The following is a 19,864-nucleotide window of genomic DNA, read 5'->3' as shown; positions in this document are numbered from 1 at the left end:
AACTGAGAATAAAACTAGAATTTATCAGTTATATTTCTGATTCTAATCATAGATCTATAGAGAAGGAAGAACCAATTCTCTTCCAAGAAACCATCCTATCTTTGCCTCTAGAAAACTTTATGCTAAATAATTCTGGCAGAAAATTCATACACTACCCCCTATGACTAGTTCATATGCTTCCTGGAGTTTTATATTATTTCTAAACCTTGAATTTTGGCTTGTCAGCATCCCTCCCATGTAAGTACCTGATAACTCACATTGAGACATTGCAAAAACAATATGGAATAAATTACAATGACACCTCCACTTCCAGAGTTTTGTGGTTCATCAAACTAGGGATTTGATGACAGTTAATGCAATTCTAAATATTTTCTTTCTAAAGAGATTTTATATCTATTAAACCATCGTAAGCATTAAACTCTTGCTGCAAAGCAAAAGGCCCCATGGACTTGGAAAGCTGGTATCAGCAAAATTGCCTTAGCAGTCTCAAGTGACATATTCTGTTCAGCCACATCTTTAATTCCAAGTGCCCATTTTAAAGGTGGCTACAAAGAGTTAGGAAATGAAATGGTGCTTGTTACATTTCTCAAACAGAAAGGAAAACGGGGCAAAGTTTCCACTAGAGGCTTAGAAGAAAGGCATTAAAAATATTGTTAGAGTAGATTTAGCAATGGTAGTTCCCATTTTGCAGAACACTGCTTAACAAACACCAGGTAATCACTTCCAAGAATTAAAGATGGCCTTCAGTAGAAGGAAGTGGACCTGTCATTTAATATTTCCAAGAGAGTAGCCAGATTCATTGTTCTGCAGTTCCTCTACATTTTCATTGAAACAGCTGGGCAAATTTATTTGGGCTAAAATTTAGGCCTAAAGAGGTGGCTGATGAATTTTCAAAGGCAAAATGCTCTGCCAAAACTCAAACTGGGAATGCCAAAGGAAGAGTATTATTATTTTTTCTTAATGAAACAGCCTAGTCTGTTCTATGCAGTAATGGCTGCTGCCCCACCCACCAACCAACCTTTGCCCACTGTGGGTTTGTGTAAGGGGAAAGGACTGTCTGGTTTGTGACACCAAATCAATGCAGAGTGAAGCCATGAAAAAATTGAGTTCTGCTTTGATAGACAAATAGTAACATTTCTAATGATGAAGCAGTCAGAGTGGCTTTAGTAAAAAATGCAATAAGTCACCTGCTAAGCGAAAAGACCTTTGGCACCAGGCAGAGCAAAAACTTGAGAGTTTCAGTTACTGAAGCCCTCTGCCATTTGAATGAAAGAAAATCTCTAGTTTTCTATTTATAGTCTCACAGAATGTCATTTCTAAATTTGTTGTTTGGAACTCAAAATACATTTTCTCATGAAAATCATGCTGATGTACTGGCCTCCAAGGTAACTAAGAATAGATCAAAAAGTACAATTTCAACTAGAACTAGCCTCTAGTTCATACAGAACATTCTTGAGATGTTATTCTGATTGTCATTAGCACATCACAGGACCTTCCTGCTGTCAGGCAGTGACGCTAATGACAGAAAGGGAAGAGATAGATAATTCCAGGCATGAGTAACTTATTTGAGCCCAGTTTATCTCTTGAAATGATAAATTGGGGAGCTAAAGGCCATGGATAAAGAAAGGTTTGGGCAGCCCAAATAGGTACTTTTAGAAAGATAAACACCTGTACCAGTCACTCCCCAGGTAACTCCGAGGTGAAAAACAAAAAGTTATTTTGAAAGGCATACTAAAGAGCTAAAGGCAAGTTACTTGGACCTGTTATACCCAGGAGTCATATATAAGGTGAATGTGACCTTCATTCAATTTGCATGTATTGGTTTTTCTGCCATACCTGGTATGTTCCACAATTTAATCCACACAGTGTCCTGTGAGGTCGTCAGGATCACCCCTGTTTAACAACAGAGGATGCTCAAATTGCCAAAGGACTTGATTGCCACTGTCTGACATTCAAGTGTCATGATGCTTATGTGTGAAAAAAATCTCTAAATGGGAGCACCACATTTGGTTTTGTCCCCTGGACATTACTAAATGGGAGTAATGCCCAGGGGACAAAACTGAGCATGCCCATTAGGAAGAGTTCTTGTTATTTGTAAGGTGAGCCCTTTGCAATTAATAGACTGACAAGTGACAGTCAATTGCTTATCTTGACAACCAAAATAGCTCCTAATGTGAAATCATACTGACTATTTAACAGAAATTGATTAATTGCTCTGGGCACGTCCATTTATGAGCATGGAGCTGCTGACCTGGCACATGACTTAACTGCTGTATTAAAGCACCTGGAGAGCTTACTAAAGGAACTGATCTGTATGGGCATAAGAATATCATTTAAAAATTAAAATCCTCAGATAATCTAAAAGTGTTTTATCCCTTGGTTTTAATTATCCCCTTACCTACAAAACCATGTACGGGGCTAAACGGTGACAACCTGAAATGAAAAAAGTAGCAAATTAATTTATTTAAATGCTTTATTTATATCTTGCCTTTTATTCTCCAAGAGAAGGGCACAATAAATCACAAATAACGGGCAACATCCAAGGGCCAGAGACACCCATTGTTTTTGCTACTTGCAAGATTCCAGATAATTAGGTGTGTTCTACAGTTAACCAAATGTTCCTTTGTATAAGAATTAGTACTAGTCAAAAGAGATTAGGTAATTGAGGATACTTTGAGTAGCTTGTCAATTGCTGCATTTTCATATTTACTGTGGCCTTACTAATTCTTCTAGTACTTCCTAAATCTTCCTTTGGATTTTCATGTAAAATACTGAGTGCTCTTTCTTTGACCAAATAACAAACACAAGACACATCATTTGGGATGTTTGGTCTGGGGGAAAAGTTATTATTCTTGCTGCTCATGTGGTCCCTGGGGAGCTGGTTAGAAATGCAGAGGCCCAAGCCCTACCCCAGATGTATTGAATCAGAGACGATATTTTTGACAAGGTCCCCAGGTAAGTTCTGTGCACATTAAAATTAGAGAAGCACAGCCCCATCTAAAGCTGCCAGTGTTAACAGTAGCTTCAATAATGAATTAAAGGATTGTTGAATAACTGGCTCTGATATTCCAGTCACTCACCTTCCCTGGGTCTCTGTATCCTCATTTGAAAAGCAAAAGAATGGAACAAGAGTCCCATGATTGCCAAGATATCTCTAAACTCTGTTTTCTTTCCAAGACAGTGACTACTTCATAGCCAGTGCTGAAAGGCTTACTAAAGACAAAAAGACATGGTCAGGTCAAACACAGTCCCTCCCCTCAAAGTGTAGCAGGACGAGCGGCAGACAAAACTCCTCAGACACCGAGTTACAGAAGGAAGGGGTTTATTCGGCCGGGGGCATTGGCAAGACTTCTGTCTCAAGAGCCGAGCTCCCCGAGTAACCAATTCCTGTCCCTTTTAAGGGCTCGCAACTCTAAGGGGGTGCATGTGAGAGGGTCCTGATTGATTGAGCAAGCAGGGGGTATGTGACTGGGGGCTGTTTGCACCGGTAATTGAATCGGAACAAAACAAGATAGGGATTTTCACAGTGCATTTCTATCCAATGTCTGTAATCTATAGATAACAGAACCAATTAGGTCAGGGGTCGATCTTTAACTACCAGGCCCAGGGTGCGGTGCCGGGCTGTCTGCCTGTGGATTTCATTTCTGCCTTTTAGTTTTTACTTCTTCTTTCTTTGGAGGCAGAAATTGGGCATAAGACAATATGAAGGGTTGTCTCCTCCCTTAAAAGCTCTTGCAACATAGAGAGATAAAATTGACACATGGGAAAAACAACCAGAAAAAAAAAATATATCACACTGGGTTTGATTAAGAGTTGTATTGCATCAGCCTGAACTTGCATTCTCAGGAAAAGTCATGTTGGAAGAAACAAAGGCCTTTGAAAGATGAGAATGCTTTCTGTAGATGAAAGGGGAGATATTGCATTATCTAGGACTTGCGGGGGGAGCAGCACTGGCCAAATGCAGAGAGAAGTGAGGAAAGCCTCAGAATTGGCAAGATCAGGTCAAGTTATAGGGGATGGTGAGGGCAAGAATGGGGAGTTTATATCTGATGGAAGAATTTTAATTGAAAAATAATATGGTCCAAAAGGGATTGGAGAAAGAAATCTGCCTTTTGGTGTCTCATAGAGAAGTCAGTAGGAGGTTGTTGCTGTAATTCAAATGGACATCCTAGTAAGAATATATCCTTAAAATGGCAACTGAAGAAATAGAGAAAAGAAGCTGGTTGAGAGCACTGTTTTCATAAGTGGACCATTAGAATATGGAGACTGATTTGTCATAGGTGAAGGAAACAGAGAAGTACCGAGAGACAGAGCCATTTAAACCTTTGAGGTAAAGAGAAAGGGCCCTGGAGTCAGACCTGGGCTATGAGCACTCCCATACTGGCAGAGTGAACTTGAGAACATGATGGATTCTTTCTGTCCCCATCAGTAAAACGTGGGTGAAACCAACATCCCTGTTGTTGGGAGGAGTACATGAGAAGGTACAAGTAGAACACACAGCATGCCTGTGCCTAGTGCACAATAAATATACAAGGTTCTTGTGTTCTGGTTATTTTGTTGTTCGTTGTTCTTGTTTTGGGGGATTTTTGTTTTTCTTTTTTTTTGGAGCTGAAGTCTCACTCTTGTCGCCCAGGCTGGAGTGCAGTGGGGCAGTGGCACGATCCCAGCTCACTGCAACCTCTGCCTCCCGGGTTTAAGCAATTCTTCTGCCTCAGCTTCCCGAGTAGCTAGGATTACAGGTGCGCGCCACTGCACCTGGCTAATTTTTTTGTATTTTCAGTAGAGACGGTTTCACCATGTTGGCCAGGCTGGTCTTGAACCCCTGACCTCAGGTAATCCACCTGCCTTGGCCTCCCAAAGTGCTAGGATTACAGGCATGAGCCACCTCGCCCTGCCAGGATTTTTTTTCTTAGTAGAGTTAAGTAATTGTGAGCAGAGAGAAAAAATGTGAAGAGAGCCCACGAGTAGTGTGACCTCACCTACTGTCTCCCTTTCTTCATCTGTAAGATGGGGAGCTGGGATCAAGGGGATCTCTTAGGTCATTCATTCATTCACTCTCTTGATTGCTTACTAGCTGAGTAACAGACATTCTGTGGTAATGAACACAGCTTTCTTTAGGTTAGGCTACTTCAAAAGGAATTTCAACATATTCAGTAGATCTATTGGTCTTTTTCAGTGAGCTGCTCACCTGATCAATAAGTAGACCCTTTTCATTTCTTACTGTTATATTGTATGTGTAACTACAGAATTCCTAAAGTAAATTATTTATCAAGGGAGGCTTATTCCGAAAAATGCATTTATTTATTACCAATTAGTATGAATAATTGAACTCCATAATATGTCACTTAGCTAGTTAAGTTTGCTGAAATTATTACACGGTATCTGTACTAATTTAGTATGAATTGTAATCTCCCTTCACCCAATGTGAGTTAATAATGTATGTATATCTATTCCCAGGTACTAACTATGGCTCTGGTATCTCACAGCATGTGTGTGCCTGGTGCACAGTAAATACACAAGGTTCTTGTAGTCCAGTTATTTTGTTGTTCTTGTTTTTTGGGATTTTTTTTTTTCTATTTTTGGAGACAGAGTCTCCTTCTTGTTGCCCAGGCTGGAGTGTAGTGGCGTTGTGGCTAGATGAAATGTGTAGGTTCAGATCTACATGAGGAATTTTGGGGTTCCAAAAGCCACAGTCACAACAACTCAGAAATGTTAGGAATTACTGTGTAGTCTTGCAAGGGGCAAATACTTTTAGGAGTATTTTTATACTTTAGATGCTTTTCTATCTTTAAGAAAAGTGTAATTTATATCTCACTTTAGGAGAACATAGGTCCACATTAAATTGGAGTTCTTTAAAGTGATATTAAAGTTGATAAATAAGAGAACAGTAACTTGAAAAGCAATTTCTTACCATGTCTCACACTAAAGCATTCTTGATTTGTGTAGTTTGGAAGCCTTGCAATTCCCAGTTCTACTTTATTTTACTAAATAACCTGTTCTGGAATTAGTCAAAATGAAATAAATTCAATTCAGCAGGACCCCCAAATTTTAACTATTCAATTCACTAAACCACACTACTCAAGTAATAGTGTACAGACACAGAAAACAATGTTATTCTTTCATCTTTATGATAAACTACTTTACTGAGGTATGATTGGCATGCAACAAGCTGCACATAATTAGTATATGCAACTTGATGAGTTTGGAGATAAGAATATATCTGGGAAATCATCAGCACAATCAAGGCCATAAGCGTACCCCACACCTCCAAAGTGTTCTTCTGCCCCTTTATTTATTTATTTATTCTTTTCTTTATTCTTTTATTTCATAGCATTCGTTATAATTATTTCTCTTATAAAGAGACTCTCAGTGAAGATTTTTAAAAGAAGCTTGGACTTAAGAAATTCCTCTGTTGGCCTCTGATACTCCAATATCCCCTATTCAGCCCGAATGCTCCTTGTATGGCACAAAAGTACACACTGGTGAAAATTTCTGTTGATAGATATCTGAAAGTTTTTGCCCTCCGCATGAGAGTTTGTGCACAAAAGATGCCATTTTTCATATAGTAAACTCTAGTCAAATCCCGGTGATATAATGTACTTAGCTAAAATTGTCAACATTTACTTTGTATTCTGGAATCATTTTTTGCTAGGTAAATCAAATCAATATAGAAATAACTGTACTGGATGCCAACACTTTGAATTTCTGGCATATATGTATAGGAAACTTTAGCTCTTTGGTATCTCTTGATGATGCAATTTATTTTATTAAGCTGCTTTCATATTCTGCTTGCTTTTGCCTCATGCTTCAGCTAAATATATTTTGAATATACTTTAATGAAAAAATAGACAAACAGTTTTTGAGGCTTTGAAACCATGGGGTTTTCCAAACCCAAAAGTATGGCAATAAATTATCATCTCCTGGATAATCTTATTTATGAATCCAAAAGCACATGTTTGTATGATTACATGCAGGCATATTCATTTTGTGGTTATGCAACTTCAACATTCATACTTAAATTCCAGAATTAATAATTTTCCGTTGTTTCCCACACAACATAGGCTTTAGAATGTCAAAACTCTAACTGTTGCCATTCATTTATATGCTGTATTGTCCAGTGCTTTAGTTCTATCACTTTCCACTGTAAATGAGACATTATATTATATACCCAATAATTTTTTTAGATTGACCTTATATTAACTAATATCTTAGTTTATCTTCCTAACTTACAACCCAGATCATCCATTTTGGATCATGTAAGTTCTGCCTCCTATATATGCTTTAAAACTTCCTTCAGGCCAGGCACAGTGGCTCATGCCTGTAATCCCATCACTTTGAGAGGCCAAGGTAGCCAGATCACGAGGTCAGGAGTTCAAGACCAGCATGGTCAAGATGATGAAACCCCAACTCTATTAAAAATACAAAAAAAGTAGCTGGGCATGGTGTTGGGCACCTGCAATCCCAGCTACTCGGGAGGCTGAGGAGGAGAATCGCTTGAACCCAGGAGGCAGAGGTTGCGGTAAGCCAAGATCGCACCACTGCACTCCAGGCCAGGCAACAGTGCGAGAATCCATCTCAAAACAAACAAACAACAACAACAACAAAAAACAAAAACAACTTCCTTCAGCGAAGATGCCTAGAAATAAACTCTCTCAGTTTTGGCAGTGTGAAAATATCTATAATCTCTCATTTTTAAAAGATAGTTTTGCTGAGTATAGAATTCTAGACTGACAGGTAATTTCTCTTGACACATTGAAGGTTTTGGCTTCAGGTGTCTATTGTTGCTGTTGAGGAGTAGGTCTTCAGTCTAATGACTATTCTTTGTACATGATCTGTCTTTATTTCCAGCTACTTCTGAGGAATTTCTTCTCCCTTTGGTGTTATGTGTAATGTGTATATAAGTGAGGTTTCTTGTCATTTGCCTGCTTAGAATTCACTGAACTTTCTGCATCTTAGAATTGGTATCTTTCTATAATTCTGAGGAATACTCAGCCAATATTTCTTCTAATATTGCCTCCTCCCCATCATCTCTTTTATTTCTATCTATAATTCTGATTATCTCCTCCAAGCTCCTTTATTTTTCTTTTATGTTTTCAAATCCTTTGTTTTCCTGGCTGCATCTCATTTATCTTCTGGATCTATTATCGTTATAGCTAATATGTAATTTAACTTATCCATTTAAATTTTCATTTAATTATTACATTTTGATTATTGGACGTTCTGTTTGGTTCTTTTCAGATGTATACACATGCATGTATACATCATTTTTTAGTTTCTTGCTCCTTACTCTTGTACTCAATCATCTTGTTTATGCTTTTTAACCTGTTAAACAGTTATTTTATAGCCTGTATCTGATCATTTCAATGACTTTCAGGATCTTATTCTGGTGCCTGTTGTTTCTATTGGTTTTCATTCATGCTGCCTTATCCTGTATAATTTATTTTATTGTTTTACTATGAAATACTTATTTCCCCATGAGAATTATATCAGGCATGGATTGATATATCAGGCATGGATATCATTCTTCCACAGATAATCTGCATTTACTTCTACCAGTTATCTGGAACCATTTTCCAGTCAGAACTATTTAACATTAAACACTGCTTGGCGATTCTCAAACCATACTGATGGTGTGAATATGGGCAAGGCCTGTGTGGGGGCCTGACTGTATTTAAAAGGGGAAATGTTTTCCTCATCCACCCAGAGTCAAGGTTGAGGAAGGCAAGTTTTTTTGCCATCTTCTTCTGTACATCAAGTTTATTTAATTTTTTTCTTTCTTACATTTGAGGATGATCCCTTTGAAGTATACCAGCCCTATGTGGGATCCCATATTAAATACTCCCATAAAAGCATTAAATTCAAACCTGCATGCAACCATTAAATCAGATGCTCCAGGTCTTCCAGGGTTTGGGAAAAACACTCAGGGTCAAATCCTGCTTTGGTACTCCCTAACCTCCTGAGGTTCTAAACTGCTTCTTTGTTTAGGAGTCTCAATAATTCTTTTTTTCATGCCAGCTCAGAAACCTATTTCAAAGGACTTTCTATGTTTGCCCAGTTTTTCAGTTGTTTCCAGCTAGAAATTGAAGTTTTTATATAATTACATTGAGACCTAAATGAGTATCTATATATATGGTTACATACATATTTATTACTGCATGCATTTACAGTATTTCATTTATATAGACTTATCATAACTATATTTCCAGTTGCATCTGGTAACACCTTGATATTTGCTGTACACTCAAATTTTCAACTATTCTTCAGGAATAGTTGTCCTGCCTTTTGCTGTGTTATTTAAAAGATAAACATTACATTTGGTATGCAGTTGTTATAGCTATAAATAAACATAATTCACTATTACCTTATGTCAAAATTCTCATTACATTATGTAGAACTGTAGAATCTTTCACATTCTCTCAAAATAATAGGGTCACAGAAATAATAATATGTGCATCTAGTTAATATAAAGAGATATGAAAAATATTAGAAACATTTGAACTGTTATACACATGTAAAGGGTGGTGAAATATAAACATGATTTCCTTTGAGCAAAAAACTTGGTCTGGGAAAAGTCATGCTTGTGCAGCATTTTAGAAAATCTAATAATTTCAAAATGAATTATAATTTCAAGAAAGCCTTTAAAAATATAAACTCTTTGTCTAATGAAGGCTCTTTTGATAAAGCAAATGATCACCCCTTCTTAAAAAAATCTGATTTTATATGAGACATTTTTGTCACATAACTACACATATAATTGCAATCAGTAAAGATAACCAGCCTCAGCCAGTCCTGCCTTGTCTCCCTAACTGATGTCCTTTCTTCTTCCAGTATGTGCGAGTATCTTTTGATACAAAACCTGATCTCCTCTTACACCTGATGACCAAGGAATGGCAGTTGGAGCTTCCCAAGCTTCTCATCTCTGTCCATGGGGGCCTGCAGAACTTTGAACTCCAGCCAAAACTAAAGCAAGTCTTTGGGAAAGGGCTCATAAAAGCAGCTATGACAACTGGAGCGTGGATATTCACTGGAGGGGTTAACACAGGTAATTGCAAGTGGAACAGAGAAAGTCAACATAGGCCATGGGAATGTTGTGCCTGATATAATTTTCTGCTAAGGTTAATTATCTCTATATCACCCCACTTCATCCCTACCCATGGGTCCATAGTTGCTAGTTATCTCTCCCTCCTTTATCTAAATGAGAACTGTAAAGTTATTTCTTAACCAAGAAGAATTACTTACACATAAGAAATGGGTTGGGATATTTAATAGTTGACTATACAGAATTCATAAACACAACTAATGGAAGTTCACAGGGTATTTTTAAATAGCTTAAGTTGCCAGTAATTCTTTAAGGAATGACTTCTACTTTAAATTGAAAGCTCTACCTCTGTCCTTTACACAATTTCAAGTTTGGTGCCAAATAGCTTTAATTTTTGCAAAACGACATTTCCCTCTGGGACATAAAGGCAAAATCTAGGGCATTATGTGTTTATTTTTTAAAATATTTTATTAACTCCTCACTGTGCCAATAGAAAACACACCTCATTCTGAATTCCAAAGAATTTTTCCTTCGTGCAATCTATATTGTGCTATAGATGCATTCTTAAATCAGTTCTTACCAGCCCACCTATAGTTAAGTGCTTATTTGCAGAACATTTTTGATGTGCACCAGATAATGGAATGGATGCCTGTAAATGTTTTTGGCATATTCTGTGGGTCTGAAGTCTGAGGTGCCAATTGGAAATGTAGAGGTAATGTTGCAATAAGTTAAGGTAAACTTATTACAATCCCCAAAGTCTGTACATGTGGATACATTCGTAGTTAATGGAATATTCTAAACGTAACTCTGGTCCAGTTAGTTTTAAATAACATGTTATCTTGGGCCAGGTATGGTGGCTCATGCCTGTAATCCCAGCTCTTTGGGAGGCCAAGGAGGGTAGATCACCTGAGGTCAGGAGTTCAAGACCAGCCTGGCCAACATGGTGAAACCCTATCTCTACTAAGAATGCAAAAATTAGCCCGGCATGGTGGTGGGCACCTGTAGTCCCAGCTACTCAGGAGGCTGAACCAGGAGAACTGCTTGAACCTGGGAGGTAGAGGTTGCAGTGAGCTGAGATAGTGTCACTGCACTCCAGCCCGGGCAACAAGGGCAAAACTGTGTCTCAAAAAATAAAAATAACATGTTATCTTAATGTTGTTTAATTTTGCATTTGTAGTATGGATGCTGTTTGAGTAAGACCTACACTGAGAATTCTCTTAAATACCTAGAATTTGTGAACATTCTGCACACAGCTACATAAAGATATTTCAGCGACGAAGTCTGCAGATTGCTCATGTTCAATGTTATGTGAAATTCTGACGCAGCCCATACACTGACATGATCTTAGAATGACCTGCTTAGCTCTTTACTGTTTATCCTGTGGTAATCAAATATCTACAGAGCAATTTTTCTTTCAATGACTGTTCAGGTTTTGGGTTCCATGTTTCCCTCTCAACTAAGCAGGCCTCATTTGCCTGTGATTATTGTCTATTGCATTCCTGTCACATAGAGACCAACTCAACGGGTTCTACAGGTTCAAAAGAAAATCTTACCAATGCTCTATTTCTAAGAACTTGGAATACTATTTATTGTTTTTATTCTTTCATAAAATGCATTCAATATCAAAAGAAGAATTTATAGTCTACATACTACAAACCCAAGAGTTCATCTCTGCCTCACTCCAGGCTTAGTGTTCAATCCAATACCCAAAGTGAGGTTCTGACGATAAAGTGTTAAAGTTGGGTAAGAGGTATTGATAGAATTGTGCAGACAGTTGAGCATACCATAAAGTTAAACTTCTTGTCCAAGCTTGGCCCTAAAAGGAGTTTTGTATTGGAAACAACTGGAAACAATTTAATATTAATATTCACAGTCTTCTTTTGGGAAGTTTTGTTTTGCTGTTTTTTGGTTCGGGTTTTTGTTTTTTTGTTTACCAGTACTCTCACTCAGAAGATTCATAGATAAGATAATAAGTGAAAATGATATTCTTTCCAACACCCCTGAATAGCTCAACATGGATTAATGGCCATTTACACTGTTTTGTTATTTGCTTTTTAAACAGTGATTCTTCCTGTTTCATCTTATGAACATTTCAGTATTGGGCTACTTAAATACACATGTCTTTTCCCATGATTAAATTGCCTGGTGTGTTTCATGTGTTTAGTTAGTTTAGTGCACAGGGTCTGAGCCCTTCCTCTAGGCTAGCCCCTGAGGTGTAGGAAGGCGAATAAGGCACTGACCCTCCAACTTTCCTCTCAAAGAGTTTTACTGTTAGAAGAGACATCTCCACATGTAATTATGAATCACTGCAGAACATGTTAAGTGACATACTGAGCTATTCAAAATTTACAAACTGCAATATGTTCAAATGGAGAAGAAATCAAATCCAACTCAACATTCATATAGGAAATGGTACTAGGTATACATTTTTCCTGGAGAAATGACTGGAACTTTGATAAGCAGAAACATCTTTTCTTAGAGGATATATCTTATATCTTCCTATAAAAATGATCATTTGAGAGGGAGGTTAAGAGAATTAGAAATTGTATCTTCTTTAAATGGTTTTTAAAAAGGTAAGAGTTATGCTGCCTACCATCTTGTAAACTGAATTTTCTCACCCTTAACTATGATGGGGTGGGTCATTTTAACAGAAGAGGAAAATAATTACAATGATGAAGATTAAAAGGTGTGTCTATATATTTTAACACAAATTTTCCACAGAATAATCCAACACTGTCTTTATGAGTAGGTTCTCATAAAGGTTAACACAATCTCAAACTAAATAATTCATGTCTTTGAATGATTTTAACTCATATACAGACTGTGGTGTAGATTTAACACACCATTATACATGGTACTTTTAACATGACGCAGTCAAGCTGTTGGTTCCTAATCATACTAACAAATTATTATGCTTATAAGAAAAAGAGTTTCTAAGTTTAAGAAATTGTATTTATTCTTTTCATAGACATTGGATGCTTTTTGTTTTTTCATATAAATTGGAGTAAGAAATGCAATGCTAGAATTCATATACAAATCCGGCCAATGCATTTGGCATTACAGCCACGAGTTTATGTTTCCTCCTAAATACAAGTAGTTTGTACAGACATGTGTCAAAATTTTATATTCAATTTATTTAACCTCAGGAGAAACCATTACCACAATTTTCTTTAGAATGATGGGAAGGTATTTGCTTTAAAAGACAAAATTAATGCTTCTCTTTTTTTTTTTTTTTTTTTTTTTTTTAAGGTGTTATTCGTCATGTTGGAGACGCCTTGAAGGATCATGCATCTAAGTCTCGAGGAAAGATATGCACCATAGGTATTGCCCCCTGGGGAATTGTGGAAAACCAGGAGGACCTCATTGGAAGAGATGTAAGTCCTGAGTGCTGTCCTTTTCCACGACTTCTCCTAGAGGTGATATGAGAAAAGTATAACAAAATTAGTATTCAAAATGTGCATATTATAGTACTCTTTTAGTCCCCACTCACTAAAATGAAACTTATGTTAAGGAATAGTTTCTTGGGCAAATACTTATTTTCTAAAATCTCTATGCAAACTCCAGGTCAATTCTTATGATCAAGAAAGGTCCAAAGGAAGACTTACCACCTACCCCCTCTCTGCTTAAATCAAGCAGTGGTCTTTCTTCACCCATCAAATCCTGCCATTACTCTTGGTATAGTGATATTAACATTCATTAACACCACTTAATATATGGCAACATGAACTCATTGACCGATATACTAAACACAGACTCTCCGCACCCCAGGGCTCTAGCACCTTTATAATTTGAGTATCTTTCACCTAGCTCCTGAGAGGTGCAGAGAGAGATTCTTTTCATTTCAAAGTACCATGAGGTCTATCTGAGCCACAAAAAAAAAATTTTTTAAGTGGCTAAGAATTAACTGATCTTAAACTTCTTCTTCTATTATGATGTAATACAATGCAGCCGTCTTATTTTAATACAACAAAATATATGCAATTTTTTAAAATGCAATGCAAAGTACGTTGAATTAAAAAAAAAAAAAAGTCATCCTAGGGCTCACTGTCCTGCCTTTCGCAAATCTTAAAATGTGTTGTATGAGTTACCAGTGGCAATGCAGGCATTTGAAAAAGGAGGTGTAGGATCCATTTGACCCTGAGCAGAGGTATTTCCCCAGGGGCTTGCATTTCTCCTGAAAATTTACCTAAATGGGACAGACTGTGATGCATTTGAGCGGCAGACACTTTCCTCTCAGTTTTAAGTAAAACATATGTTTCAAAAAAACTAAATGTCATGAAACACAAGCTGCAAACAAACTCCTTTGGCCTTAAAAAATATCTTTATGGGGTATAAATGCAGATGTTTTATGTACATATATTGCATAGTGACTAAGTCTAGGCTTTTAGTGTACCCATCATCTGAATAGTGAACATTGTACCCAACAGGTGATTTTTCAGCCCTCACCCCTTCCACCTTTCGTAGTGTCCAATGTCCATATTCCACTCTGTATGTCCATGTGTGCCTAGTATGTAGCCCCCACTTACAAGTGAGGACATGCAGTATTTGACTTTGTTTCTGAGTTATTTTACTTAGGAAAATGGACTCCAGTTCCATCCATGTTGCTGCAAAAGACATGATTTCATTCTCTGTTATGACTGGGCAGTATCCCACTATATATATCTGTATGTGTGTGTATATATATAGTATGATACATATATATATAGAGTGGGATATACATATATATACACACACATCCAATCCTCCACTGATGGACACTTAGGTTGATTCCGTAATTTTGCTGTTGTTGATTGTGCTGCAATAAACATGTAAGTGCAGGTGTCTTTTTTATATAATGATTTATTTTCCTTAATTAAAAAAACACTTTAAATCCATTAGAACCTTTATTTTAAGTGATAACAAGTGTCCACATCAATGATATCAGATTGCACATATAAATGCTCATTTATCCAGGATACATAGGTCAAGGGATGAGATAATATTCTCTTAATTAAAATTTATTGGCTGTTTCATATTACATTTACAAATTGAATATCTCAGCAACAATTTCCAAAGTGTTACATAGGCAGACCAGACTGGAAAAGTAAGTGTTACTAATTTCTTCAAAGTATCTGAGGCTAGTCTTTCATGCAATATATTTGAGGTAATTCTTAGATTCCAAATTGGCTTTTAATTGTATGTTGATTTTGCACTGGAACAAATGTATGTCTTAAAGAATTAGAATATGCCAAAATGCTTTCAACAGCAAAATCATTTAATAATGTATATTAATACATTAATTAATTATTAAAAACATGTTGATTCAAAAGTCATTTTGAAATATTCATAGCTTCAGGATTTCTATTGTAAACTCAAATTATTATTTTTCAGTTTGAAGGCAGACACTATTTTGAACTTCCTCATTCAGATGAACTAGGAATAAATGGCAGTTGATTATTTCTTTATGCAAGATAGAGTAACTAAATAATTTCCTTAGTTGCCTAAGCATTTGCAGAGAATGCTGGCCTACTGACTCTTTGTATTATTTTGTTTATTCATATTATAAATTTTATAAGATTGCAGAAAGACAGTACTTCTATTACATTTACTTACCTTGTTGAATTGGAAGAATCACTTCTGATTCTTCTACCTCCCATTCCAGCTTTTTCTCTGACTTTACCTTCTCCTTTCACTCCTCTTTTTTCTTCTTCTTTTGTTTCTCCTCATTGCTTCTTCCCAGTTGTATGCAAGTAGAAACTTACGATTTCCAATGGAACTTATTGACATTGTCTGCCTTCCCAACTGAAAATAGTCTTGATCCTAGCATAGAGGGCAGAAAAATGTTCAGTAAATATATGCATCCATCATCCCTGTTCCTGAGGGTCTCATAAAGGCAAACCACGACTCACAAAGAACCAGGTGGACCATGGGAGAGACTGTTGCAAAAAGGAAATGGAAGTGGCAGGTTATAAAAAACACAGGAAAGACAATTGTATTTTACTTTTTCAGTAAATCTTTCACAGGGATCTATTGAATTTTGACCACTCTGTTACTTTCTTCCCTTAAAACTGGGGAACTAGAATATACCTAGGATTTCTCAGGCTCTTGTGTGATAATAGAGTTTGTTTTTCAACTTATAAATTATCTGGAGTGAAAGTACTATTTTTAATGTACAAGATTTATGACATAGCTTGAGATAAATTTTTATACATGTTCACTATTCCAATATGATAGCTAAAAGGTAATATGATGCTAGGTTGCCATTAAAAGAGGTGTTTGAATGAAATGATGGTGGTCACTAGTGAAGATTCCCCTCAAAATTATCAAATTAGAAATATTATCTGGTAAGCTTCTTACCCAGTCACAACTCTTCCCAGCTAGCTTAATGTACCGCCATCCGTCCTTTTTCTTTCATTTTATATAATCAAAATCACATGTAATAAACATCAAAAAAAAAACCTTTTAGCATCAGACATCAGATAGCAGAGAAAAAAATACAATGTATTATTAAAAATCTTTACCACTTCAGAATTCTATCAAAATGCAATCATTCGAAACAATAGAATAGCTGCATCTTTGGTCAAGTCTGTTTATACTCCAGAATAATATTGAAGAGGTACAAAATAAATGTCAAGGGAAATCTGGGAAATGTATTGGAAATAAATCCAAAGATAAAAGAAAGGCTCCATTTCTTATGCCTGATGTTTTATTGCAGTAGATTTATTTCCAAACTAATGGAAAATATAAAGTATTTTATTTTTGTGGGGTTGGCTCCAGACGAGAAGAAGCTTCACTTTTAGAAGCTGAACATTCAAGTACTACTAGAATTATTTTATTTATTGATAGAAGTAGTGAGCACAGCAATTGCTATTCATCTTAATCCCTTTAGGATGGCAATAGCAAGGCAAATACTAGTCCTAAAGATAAAGAAGAAAACTTACTTGTCCTTGAGTGTGCTTCTAGATGTTCTGAAACAGTCACCTCCCTTCAGGTCTCATCTCACAGCTGGGCTTCAAGTTACTTAAGTGCACAGCATTTGTCTTTGGATTCTCAGAACCCAACTTAGAGCCTCACACTTAGTAGGTGCTCAGTAAATATTGATGGAGATTGGGCATGGTGAAATTCAAGCTACAGGGAAAATAAATGTCATGGAACAGATAATGATAAATCTTACCTACTTCACGTTTTTATCATGACTTCATCTCTAATCCTATACCCAAGCTGCATCACATGATTGTGACTACAGTGGGGACATTTTTAAACCAAGCATCTGGATGTAAAACCATTTTTTTAGATAGCAACTCAAGGTGGAAGGTGGAAGGTGAGGGAGCAGCCTATTCGGTGTGGAGGTAAAACAGTGTGGGATGGAAATAGGCTTTTCTCTAAAGCCTTTGAAAGATGGTGTGATCTACCCAACTGAGACAGCACTAGCCTTGATGTTTTAAATGTAAATATTATCCACTCTGTTTAATCAAGCCCTTCTTTTCTCAATTAATAGATCAAACAACAGACTTTGGTGAGGAATAAGGCTATGAATACTGAGATGGTAATCATTTTTTCCCCTGCCACTTGGGCCTGAAAACATATACTGTTTCAGTTATTGCGGTTGACTCCACCTCTGTGGTTTCTCCATATTATTTCTATCATCCCTCTCCTCTATTACTATCCATAATCCTACACTTCATCAAATTTAGCTCAAGGCTCACTTCCACCAGGACACCTTTCCTGACTAACTTCGCCCTTCACGTCATATCCCTGATTATAATGTTCCCACAGCTGTCTTCTTCCTCCCCAACTGTCTTAGTCTTTTCAGATTTCTGTAACAAAATGCCACAGAGCAGGGGGCTTATAAACAATAGACATTTATTTTTCCACAATTCAGGAGGCTGGACAGCTCCTTCCTGCTGTGTCTTCACATGGTGGAAAGAGATAGGGATCTCTCTGGGGTCCCTTTTATAAGGCCCTAATCCCATTCATAGGGCCCCACCCTCATGACCTGATCACCTCCAAAGATCCCCTCTCCTCACTATCACCTTGGAAGTTTGAATTTCAACATATAAATTTGGGGGAAGAAGGGACATAAACATTCAGTGCATTGCACCAACTTAATTAAAAACTCCCCAAAATGAGGACTGAATTATTTCTTGTTAACCCTTAATGTCATAGTTTGTATGAACATGACACATTGACATGCCACTTAAACTCTGTAAGATTTTGTTTCATCTCTATAAAAATACTTGCTCTGCCTGTCTTCACACAATTTCTATGAGCATAATCATAATAATAGTAATTATAATTTATTGAGCTCTTATTTGACTGTGCTCTGTGATTGCATATATTAGCTTTACAACGTATGTATTATACCCCCTTTATAGTTGAGTAAACAAGGATCAAAACCAAGATCCAACTGCCCCCAGTGCCCATTTTCTTAAATATATGTATGTCAAGTAAGATGTTAGAAAATATTCAATGCTAGTATGTCTTTATTGTTGGTTGAGATATTGGCACATATCTGTGACAGTAAATCAAACTCAGAGGTAGACTCGATGCATGACCGGAGCCCCTTCCTTTGTCCCTAGAGAATCTTGACCTGGATAGAGGATTCTGAAAGTATCACCAGTATAAAGTCAAGAAAGAACTTCCAATGAAATATAATTTTCATATGACACAGTTTGAATTTAGATTTCCTACTTTAGAAAACAAGCTTATCAGATTTGTGTCAGGTAAATGAACAGTTTCTGAAGCCTTGATTGTTTGTCTTCTCTGAAATCTAGATTAACAAGACACATACCAATTTAAAAACCCAGACATAATCACAAGACAAAGCTCTTTCCATTTTAACTTGAGGATGGAAATTGTGTTTGGGTAGATTTACAACACATCATCTTGTGTGGTTATTAAATTATCTTCACATTCAATGATGTCTTCTATTTTCCCTAAACTATAGATTTATTTCTCCAAGTTTTATAGCCTGTAAGAGTTCTTATGTTTAATTGGAAAGTGCTCTTTTGATGCCATCTTTATGTTTCAAGCCAGGAGACATCAAGTTCAATAACACAATTGATTGCTAATTTAATGTAGTTATCAAGTCAGTACATTTGTTACTTATTTCTGAGGCAAGCCAAATATGACTTCATATTACAAACTCAGAAAACTTCCCAGGAGTGGCCCTGGCATGGAGTTGATTGGATTTTTATGATTAGGTTAGATAAGATGTATCTGGGGATGTTCGAGGAAAAGGTCGGAGACAAGGACACCCGCCCAAATCTGTTATAATTATACCAGACAGGGCCAATGCTTGCTGAGCCTGGACCATACTCAGGTTGGAGCTAACTGCCTTAGTCACGTTCACTTACGTGGGGAATGCGGTTCTGGTGAGAACAATGATGAGTTTGGATCTGGGCATGTCGATTTTGACTTTCCTTTGAGATATCTATCATATGAAAATATCTGGCAGGACAGTGAGTATGTGAGATAGAAGTTTAGAAGCACAATCTGGCTACACACTTAGAGTTGGAAGGCATCTCATACAGATGGCAATTAAAGCCATTGTGGTGAGTGGGAGAGTATATAAATGAGGAAAAGGAGGGCTTACCCCTGGATCCTCATGGTCTCCAGCTTTTAATGGATGAGCAGAGGAAAAGCAGCCTGCAAAGGAGACCAAAGAAATGTCTGAGAGGTAGAAGCAAAGTCAGAGGGAGCCATGCAAGCCAAAAGAAGAGTGTGCTTCTGAAGGAGGGTGTGAAGGGCAATGCCAAGTTCTACCAAGAGGCTGAGGAAGGCAGAGACCTGGAAGTGCCCATCCATTTCATCAAGATGGATATCACTGGCATTACTGGTCAAAGC

At 37.0% G+C, this 19,864-nt stretch overlaps 1 protein-coding gene across 22 annotated transcripts in view; it reads left to right on the top strand.

Moving 5' to 3' along the window:
- TRPM3 (transient receptor potential cation channel subfamily M member 3) overlaps positions 1-19,864 on the top strand; it is a 1,017,461-nt gene that overhangs the window by 704,741 nt on the left and 292,856 nt on the right. For all 22 annotated transcript variants that reach the window (XM_050760895.1, XM_050760893.1, XM_050760891.1 and 19 more), the window contains exons 4-5: positions 9,829-10,042; positions 13,289-13,413. In XM_050760895.1, coding sequence (XP_050616852.1) covers positions 9,829-10,042; positions 13,289-13,413 — 339 coding nt within the window. The remainder of the gene's footprint in view (positions 1-9,828; positions 10,043-13,288; positions 13,414-19,864) is intronic.

The sequence above is a fragment of the Macaca thibetana genome, chromosome 15, assembly GCF_024542745.1.
Source record: "Macaca thibetana thibetana isolate TM-01 chromosome 15, ASM2454274v1, whole genome shotgun sequence".
NCBI lineage: Eukaryota > Metazoa > Chordata > Mammalia > Primates > Cercopithecidae > Macaca > Macaca thibetana.
Note: the sequence above shows the minus strand (reverse complement) of the source record. Positions and strands in the feature narration are given on the sequence as shown.